Below are 10384 nucleotides of genomic sequence, written 5' to 3'. Positions count from 1 at the left end.
ATGCCTGAGTTAGTTTTCTTGATAAATAGTGTATGATCTGCCGCTGACCTATGAAAGCCAAAGCGTGACATCACTTCAAACAACTTTTGAAACCATGCACGCGGACTTTGTTTCAAGCCATAAATCGCCTTTCTCAACCTACACACCTTCTGACACTCCCCCTCAACCTTGAATCCTAGAGGTTGTTGCATGTAAACTGTCTCAGATAGATCACCATATAGAAATGCATTTTTCACATCTAGTTGACACAAGCTCCAACCATGATGAACAACTACTGAGAGAACAAGACGAATGGTGCCTATTCGTGCAACAGGAGAAAAGGTTTCAAAGAAATCAATACCATAAGTCTGAGTATACCCTTTTACTACTAATCTGGCCTTGTACCTTTCAATACAACCATCCGATTTGTACTTAATGGTATAAACCCATTTGCATCCAATAATGTCAGCATACACTGGGGAATCAACTAGATCCCATGTATGCTGAGACAATAAAGCATCCATTTCTTCCTGCATAGCCAGCTTCCACCGGTTATCTAGCTCTGCCTGTTGATAGTTCAGAGAAATAGTTTCAGCAGATAAGGCTGAAAGAAAAGTCTTCATCTGATTTTCAATTCTAACCTCAGAGACAAAATGAGAGATGGGATATAAGGTACATTGTCGTGTCCCCTTTCGTAGAGCGATAGGCCTATTATCATTATCATGAAGATCACTTATGTCAGTAGTACTTACCTCAGGAGAAGAAGTGGATGAAGGCACTTGCGGAGATGGAGCTCTACGCACATATACCAATGGAGGAGTATGAAATCGTGAAGAGGATGAAGTTTGGTTTGGTACTGGGGGCACAGATTCCAAAGGAAAAGGAGGTATAGGTAATGGAAAAGACTCAGTTGGATCAACCTGCAGCGAAGAACCGGTACTAGAGTAATATGGAATAGATTCCAAGAAAGATACATCTGCACTGACATACTCTCGGCGAGAGAGAGGATCATAACATCGATATCCCTTTTGATTTTTTGGATAACCTATAAATATGCATTTTGTAGCTTGAGCAGCTAATTTATCACGGTCAAGGCCAAGTTTGTGTACAAAACAAACACATCCAAATATTTTTGGTGAGAAAGAAAAGAGTGGAGCATTAGGTTTTAGGATATGTAATGGAATTTGATCACCCACAGAAGATGAATGCATGTGGTTGATCAGATAACAAGCAGTGCTAATCGCATCACCCCAATATAACACAGGAACATTGGATTGAATCATAAGGGTCCGGGCAACATCAAGCAGGTGCCGGTGTTTGCGCTCAGCCACCCCATTTTGTTGAGATGAATAGGCACATGTAGTTTAGGGTTGAATGCCATGATCTTAGTAAAATTGTAACAGAACTTTTGATTTGAACTCAAGAGCATTATCAGTGCGAACAATCTTGACAACAGATTCAAACTGAGTTTGTATTTCAAGGATTAAGGATTTGATAATACTAGGAACTTCAGATCGTTCTTTTATTAAAAATACCCACGACAACTTAGAAAAATCATCAACAATAACATGATAATATCGACACTGAATCCTAGTAGGAATCTTACTAGGACCCCATACATCTACATAAAGGAGTTCAAAAACTTTATGACTAGACTGACTCTGACTCGGAGGGAACAAACTTCGATGATGCTTGCCCAACTGACATGCTTCACACTGAAATGATGTAGTAGAAGGAATTTGAGGAAAGACATAACGAAGCTTTGACAATGAAGGATGACCAAGACGACGATGCCACTGAACAGGACTGGATGAGTGTTCCACTGCAGCATAAACCTTACTCACTGGATGATGTAGGTAGTAAACTCTATTTTCTTCATAGCCTTCATCAATCTTCTTCCCCGTCAGCAAATCCTGAAAATGACAACCCATCGGATCAAATATCACTCTACAGTTTAATTCTTTTGTAAGACAACTAACAGAGAGTAAACTTTGAGGAAAGTTGGGAGCATGAAGAACATTTTTCAATTGTAGGGTGGAGGATATAGAAATATTTCCCTGACCAACAACTGGTGAGGAACTCCCATCGGCTAATGAGACTCCTCGATGAACAATAATATCCTTTAGATCTGAAAAAACAAGTGAATTTCCACACAAATGTCTGGATGCGCCAGAGTCAATAATCCACTTACTATCATTCAGATGAAGATGATTTCCTGTTGAGTAGGCAACACCGGCTACAGGAGAGGTGGAACTCGAAGGGCGAACAGCTATCCGCTCATCATATTTTGTTCTACTGAGGGTGATACTGTCACTTGCAGAGATATTATCATGTGCATTTGTTGCCTCTAGTGTATTAGCATTTGCTTTTGGACCATATGACTTTGATGAAGAAGAGGGTGCCCGATCATGCTTATCCCAACAACGATCTTCGAAATGTCCATATTTTCCACAGAATGTACATTGAAGTTTTCCTCTGCCTCCTATACCTCTCCCACGACCGCGTCCTCTGATATTCTGAATATTTCCACGCCTATAACCAGATGAGACAGTTAGAGCAGATGACTGGGACATAGGATGAGATTGTGGAAGAGAGATCGCAAGTCTACTCAGACGATTGTATGCATCAGCAAGAGTAGGTACATCTGATCCAATCAACATTTGGACTTTTGCAACAGAGAATTCTGAAGATAAACTTGTAAGAAACCGAGCAACCATAGTCTGTTCTTGATGATCCTTTTGCTTCAAACAACAAAGAGGCCTGTGAGCATTGAGTATTTCAAACACAGCTTTGACGGAGGCATAGTACTGGGCCAAGGTCTGATCTCTCTGTTGCAAATTATATATCTCCTGTTCAACTTGCAAGATACGACTCACATTAGTCTCTTGTGAGTACGTATCTCGAAGATTGTCCCACATCTGTTTGGCTGTATTATAGTAAATTAAACCATCTGCAATATGGGGTTCGACACTATTCATGATCCATGACATAACGATGTCATTATCTTCGTCCCAAGTAACGTATCTTCCCATCTTTTCATTTGGTTCATCTTCCAACAAAATATGCTTTCTACGATGTCCAGATACCGACATCATAAAAGTTCTGGACCACCTGACATAGTTGTTTTCATTCAACCTTACAGAAGAACCATACGAGAAGGGATTTGCAAAAGCCTTATACTCCCCAATATGTTCAATTTTGGAATCACATTTTGAAGTTTCACCCATACTGAATACTTGCTGCTATTATAGCTGCCACAAAAAAATCAGATTCACTCACTTGAGCAGCGTGTTTTATAAGCACACGTCAGTCAAGTCCACGACTACTTGCACCAGACTATTCAACCCACGTCAGATACAATAAGTAAACACCTCAGAAATATAGATCTAAGAAAGCCAGAACAACGTCCAACATGACGACTTGTTCATGGTCAAATTTTAGCACTTTCCACAAAGCAGGGAATCACGTCTGTTGCTTCCACGACACAGAAAAAAAAATTAATAACATGCTGCTGCCACGGTACACATGCTGCTAAAACTATATCCACGAAAAACAGTTTGCCACGGCAGTAGATAAAAGCTTCCAAAAAAAAATTCACACAGCAGGGAATCACGACTGCAGCTTCCATGAAAAAAAAATTCCACACAACAGGGAATCACGACTGCAACTTCCACGAAAAAAAAAATTTCACACAGCAGGGAATCACGACTGCAGCTTCCACGAAAAAAAAGTCCACACAGCAGGGTTATTTAGCCCAAAACAGATATCAGATCAGATCAGGCAATGAGATCCGAAAAAAAAACTTGAACCACGTCGAAACTCGGCATCAAGGTTCATGACCACAAAAACAACACAGGAAATGAGATTGTTGCTGCTCCCAGGTACAAAAATCACGACAGCTTAAAAAAAATCCCAACACAGGGGTTACGGTAAGAAATCACGGCAAGAGACCACCTGAAGACACGCATTCACCGTGTCCCTTAGATATGATGACAGATTTGGGTTATGACCTTAGTCAGACACCAGATCTGTTATCAGATCTACGCAAAAAAAATGACTGTGCACACCTGGTTCCAACTTTTCTTTTCGTTGGTGTAGATCAATCACGATCGATCACGCTCCCGAGATCTACCGCTCTGATACCATGTAGATGTTTAGATGAGATGCACAGGAACCTAGGCAGAGAGAGAGAGAGAGAGAGAGAGAGAGAGAGACGGCTGTGAAATGAGAAAACACATTAATCTCATTAGGGCTAATCTCTATGTTAAATAGAGAGAGGCCAATGTAAAAAATTACACTCAAGTCCCTCATTAAAAACTAAATATCAAATAACCTCTAGTTTAAGAAAACTTAAACTTAAAACCTCTTAATCTCAACAGATGTAACATAAGGAAGATCAATAGTGTCCTTCAGAAATTCTTCTCGAACATAGTGACAGTTTATCTCAATATGCTTTACTTCATCTCAATAAGCTTTGTATGCTCGTAGAAGGTGTGGTTGCTAGCCATATAGATTGCACCTTTGTTGTCGCAACACAACTTTGAAGGAGTGGAGATGATGACTCCCATTGTTAAAATGTACATACATATATATAGTTTATGTATATGATATATGTATATGTGTACATATATATGTATATATATATATATATATATATTTATTGTATATATTTGTTTTGTATTTTTTATTTTTTATTTTCAGTTTTAACCAGTCAACTATGTTGACTGTGGGCTGACTAGCCGTTGGGCTAGTTCCAATGGCTCTATGAGCCTTTGCTCTTGTATATAAAAGGGTTGAAACCCCTCCTTGTAATGTATGCCTTCTTGCATATTTTATGAACATAAATAAATTATATTTTTATATTTGTGAGCCTTCTTGAGTGTGCCAATTGTGGGTTTTGTGAGTGTAATCCAAGTATTTATGATCTTGGTCGTGCATTTGAAGATATTCTCTCAAGTGTTCCTGCGATCCTTTTTGGTGCTTTCTTGGTGGTGCGTCCAAATTTGTGGTGGAGTGCTCGTGTTCCATTTCTTGTCTACTCTCTTCTTCTTCTTTCTATCCTTCTTATCTATTGTAAAAATGGATGACAAAGATAAGGTTAACATAATGCCCATCAAACTTAATGACACTATTTTCTGACTTATCCAGAATATGCTGTCATAAGTCAAAAAAAAAAATAGGGTGTGTCATAAATCAAAAAATAAAGAATCCCATAGAAAAATAATTATAATACAAGCTAACACCAAAGCCAGTCAATCCAGAATATGCTGGTATAAGATGGACCATCAGGTCTAATAAACTTTTTCATGGCAACCGCCCCAGCCAAGTATTGGCATGCCATACATGTTTTTACAACCTTGCTGATAAACTAGTTTAGCATGCCATCCATCCCACAAGCTCAGCATACTTCAATAATGTTGAAAGCTTAGATTAATCTTGGCCCTATAATACTAACAGGAAAAGATGCTCTGGGTGACCTTAAACACTATAAAAAATAGGGTGACCATGCTAAAGAGTACCTTTCTTCAAAAAGAAAAAGTAAAGAATACCTTTTAATGTTATATAGAAACTGCCTAGCATTTAAGAAGGAAGATTATACCAAATTTATGTGAAACTTCCCCAAGAAAAGCAACTTTGTAAACATTTAACTCACAACTAAACGGCATATTTCACGCTCAATTTTTGAAAATGAAGTCTCTAGTGCTTCAACACGTCCAGTACCATGGCAGCAAGTGCACGGCTCACTAATCATAAATGTCACACTCGGACGAACCTGTACATCCATACCCCAAAGTTTAAAAGTTGCTCTGTGAAGTCTAAACCAGCATTTCAAGTGGCTTGTCAGCCTATATTAGCCAAGTCATGATTGCCATATAAAGAAGAGAAACAGCACCCAGAAATAAATTAAACCAGGCATTACCACAATAATCAAGAAATAATCATACTTAAGCATGAACTTCATTTTATACAATAAAAATATCTAGCACTCATGTTCTCAAAGAAGCCATAATTTGACAGAAATCAGTGCTCAATACATTTTACAATGCAAGATTGAAACATTATGCAATTCAGGCTTATTCTCATATGTACAGCAATTTGTCAATGAGTTGTTTCACAGCAGCATAAAAGTCACAGATATTTTGAGCATAACATGGTCACCTTTGCTTCATTCACCATGGACAAAACAAAACTAAATCAGAGACCAACTTCATGGCAACCATCATTGGAGTCCGTCACTATCCATTCAGCATGTAGCTCCAGGAGCAAGATTCTCGCAGCAATGTTTTCAGCAAACTAGTTCAGATCTTAACCGCATGCTAAAATATATATTAGCTAATTATTTTGCTGAGATTAGATGTGATAGCTGGATTGGTAAAATCGCAATATCTTTGAGGAAGGGTCTCGATTTCAAAAATAGGGGCCATCCCTTGGCACAGCTATTAAAAGTGAAAAAGGAAAAGAAATAAAAAAAGAGAGAAATTCCTTTGGTTCACAACCGTTTGATTCTAATCTTTATTGGCCTGGCAGTAGAATGAAGTTGATTTAGTTCAATCTACTAAAAGAGTAGACAGTAAGTCACGAAATATGCCAACTACTTGGCCAATGATTACTCAGTTCTCGGTTGTGCATTACAGTCGGTGTCCTGGATTATGAGTCTTAAAGTGGGTTCTCCAAATATGATGAACTCTGCCCATGATCAAAACATTAATAAAGAAACACTACAAACACATGCACTCGTGCACGTGCATGCACATGTAGCTTTTTTATCAATAAAAATCTGTGTGCACAACACACAGAGCCCTGACTGGCGTATATACACTTGGATCCATGACATTCTTGGTCCCATGTTTTAAGTATCAACTGTGGATGTGCTACAAGCCTACACATGTTAATATAATTATTGAGTTCATAATCCACAACTAAACAATGGTATCACTAAAACAATGAGTTCTTAATCTAAAACTAAACAATGGTGTCACGAAAACAATCTCATATTCAACATTGTATTTAACCTGACCTCATTTTTGCACTAAATCATGTTTCAGATTACATGCATTCTCCTCATGAGGCATACAAATGCAATAAACTGCACGTTGTCCAGCCCAAGGCTGCTTCTATAGCCAAGGTTTCATGGTTTTGATATTATTGAGACGGGCTCGTTTTACCCATTACGGGTCTGGATCTGGACCCGAAATCTATGTATCAATCCAAAAGTCTTTGTATTGTTTATATTGGGTTTGGAACTGATGTAACATAGTGTAATATCCAGACCCAATCTAAATATAGGGCACGATCCTTGCATGAAGGATCGTACCATTTGTTGCAGCCGCCCCTCTTTCTCACAATCATCTCCTTCCTCAGCATCAACCGAACATTGGTGGACGAATTCTAACATGGTATCAGAGCCAGGTGAACGTCAATACCTGTGCACACGTGAAACAGATTGAAATCTGTCCACGTGAAACAGATTGATATCTGTCCACGTTGCAGATTTTCACTATTGGATGAGCACGTGTGAAACAGATTGAAACCTGTTCACGCTGCATCAGATTGAAATCCTCTTTTTTTTCTCTTCTTTCTTGACGTCATTCTTTATTAATGACAGATCTGTTCCGATTAACAGATCTGGTTTGTCCTTTGCCCGAACTGCATTCTTTACCCTAATTTTCTGTTTGATATTCCTTCTATTCCTGTCGCCTAGCCCATCTTGACGTCAGCAGCACATCTGTTTCGATTCAATTAAATCAGCCTGCACATCTGTTTCGATTCAATTAAAATCTTACTGCTGTCTTGTTTGGCCTCTCCAGAATTCGAGTTTTTTTATTATCTGCAGCTATCTTGTCTTAAAAAAAAAAGGATGAGCTTGCTGAAATCTCTGATATTGTTGCACTCACTGCACTTATCGTTTTGTATTGATCTTTCTTTGTGCCCTATCTTTTCCTCATGGATTCCCCTTCTCTACCATCAAGCTTTCTTGGCCAACTAATCTCTGAAAAACTGAACCACTTGAATTACTTGACCTGGAAGAGGCAGATTTTGCCTTTTATCAAGAGCTTGGATCTTTCTGGACACCTCGATGGGACAGTTCATGCACCGCCAGCGTTTGTGATGCAGGAGGAGCGAGATGATAAAGGGGAGGTTTTCGACAAATTGATTCGCAATCCAGAATTTGGGACATGGAGGAGAAAAGATCAAGCAGTCGTAGATTACATCACCTCTCTTTCTCAAGAGGTCTTAGTGGGCATTCCCGACGAATGCTCAGCTATGGAGCTATGGCAGAGGTTGGTGCAAACTTATTCACAGATTTCAGAGGCTAGAATCCTACATTTAAAGAAAGAATTCCAGCTCTTAAAAAAAGAAAACTTGTCAGTTACAGAATCCATGAACAAAGTCAAGACCATCACTGATCAACTGGTCATGGTGGGTTTTGAAATTCCTGACAAAGAAAAGGTTCAACAGGCACTGAATGGTCTTGGATCCAATTATCACATGCTGGTCACCTCCCTCCTATGTCTTCCTTCTTTGCCAAGTTTTGAAAATCTTCGCGCGAAGTTATTGCAGTATGAAGTTACCATTCGCGGAGAAGAAATGGCCCTGAACTCCAGCCACCATAATGTATTGGTTACAGGAATGATGTCAGGAAGAGGACGTGGAGGCTTTCGAGGTGGACGTGGACAGGGAAGGAATAGTCAAGGAGGACGAGGATTGTTGCCCACGCCCAACATGTCACCTAACCCTTTCCCAGGGAACCAGAGCTCCAGAAATATACTGACATGTTTTCAATGCAACAAAAGGGGGCACATCAAAGCCAATTGTTGGTACAACCCACAGAACAAGGGAAAATTTAATGGTGCAGGATCCTCTCACAGAGGAAGAATAGGAGAAGACTTGAAGGATGATGAAAAGGATAACGTGAAGAATCTTCTGATATCTGCTCTTTCAAGTTTAAGCTTCAAGCAGAATGAGCAAGGAACCTGGTACATTAATTCTGGGACTGCAACACATGTAACAAGTGATGTCGGTAAGATTTTAAAACCTATTCCTCATCGTGAAAATTTTCATATTAAAACTGGAGATGATACCCTTCACTCTATATCTCATACTGGAAATGTTAACCTTTCACTCCCTAATTCTTCCTTAAATTTGTCCAATGTTTATCATTCTCCCAGTATTGTCAAGAATATTATTTTTGTCTCTAAACTTGTTGATGATACTAATTCTTCCGTCGAATTTACTCCTTCTGTATGTGTCAAGGATCTTCTCACGAAGAAGACGCTCGTTGAAGGAGAACGGCAGGGAAACATGTATATCCTCAAGGAATTTTCTTCTTCTGTTCGTGGTGCTTCATCAAATTCGTCGGTCATTCATCCAGTCCAGCTAGTGTCGTTCAAAGATTGTTTTAGTTTATCTCAGTGTAATAAGCCAGAGATTTGGCATCGTCGTTTGGGTCATTGTAATGGTTCTTTCATTAAGAAACTTGTGTCGAGTGGACTTGTTCCAGAGTCTAGTCTGAGTGTTGAGTCTGATACTTCACTTTGTTCCAGTTGTCAACTATGTAAGAGTCATGTTCTCCCTTTTAATTTAATAAATCAAAGAGCTTCAGTGCCTTTTGAAATTGTCTATTCTGATGTTTGGGGCCCTGCCCCACAATCTTCTTTATCTGGTAGTTGCTATTACATAACCTTTATTTATAACTATTCCAGATATACTTGGACTTATTTTATGAAACATAAATCCACGGTGTTCAAACTCTTTCGCTCATTTTTCACTTCAGTCTATAATCAATTCTCGTCTAAAATTCAACATTTCCAATATAATGAAGGAGGCGAGTATTTATCAAAGGAATTTATTGAATTTCTCCAAGATAATGGAATAAGTCGTCGTATATCTTGCCCACATACACCACAACAAAATGGTGTGGCAGAAAGAAAACATCGACACATTGTGGAAAGGGCCTTGAGTATTGTTAAGATTAATTGTCATATTGAGGTTTTAAGCTTAAGTTTTCTTAAAAGTAGGTTAGAGGACTTGTATGTAATTTTTTTTTATATTGGCTTCTCTCTATTTAACTTAGAGGAGATTAGCCCTAATTGAGAATTACGAGTTCTCTCTCTCTCTCTCTGGTGCACCTCATTTCAGTTTCCACATGGTATCAGAGCAGTGGATCTCTGGAGCGTGAGCGCGTGATCGATCTACATCAAAAGGCTCGAAAAAAATATATATAAACAGTAAACAAGTGCATATTTTTTGTTCGTCTTCTAATTGCATAGATCTGATCACAGATCTGATGTCTGACTAATGTCATGACACAGATCTATAATCAGACCTAAAGGTCACGGTGACAGTGTTGTCAACTGGATCAGGTTGCGGCAGAGTTGGGTGTTGCGAGCAGATCAAGGATTTG

The 10384-nt window shown here is 38.9% G+C and overlaps 1 protein-coding gene across 3 annotated transcripts in view; it reads right to left on the bottom strand.

The window, feature by feature from the left end:
- Positions 1–10384, bottom strand: part of RNEE/G (RNAse E/G-like protein) — a 187853-nt gene that overhangs the window by 3732 nt on the left and 173737 nt on the right. For all 3 annotated transcript variants that reach the window (XM_089998291.1, XM_089998298.1, XM_089998304.1), the window contains one exon: positions 5633–5752. In XM_089998291.1, the coding sequence (XP_089854417.1) occupies positions 5633–5752 (120 nt within the window). The remainder of the gene's footprint in view (positions 1–5632; positions 5753–10384) is intronic.

Source organism: Nuphar pumila, chromosome 1, assembly GCF_984573655.1.
Source record: "Nuphar pumila chromosome 1, dmNupPumi1.hap1.1, whole genome shotgun sequence".
Lineage (NCBI taxonomy): Eukaryota > Viridiplantae > Streptophyta > Magnoliopsida > Nymphaeales > Nymphaeaceae > Nuphar > Nuphar pumila.
This window is presented reverse-complemented; position numbering and strand designations above follow the sequence as displayed.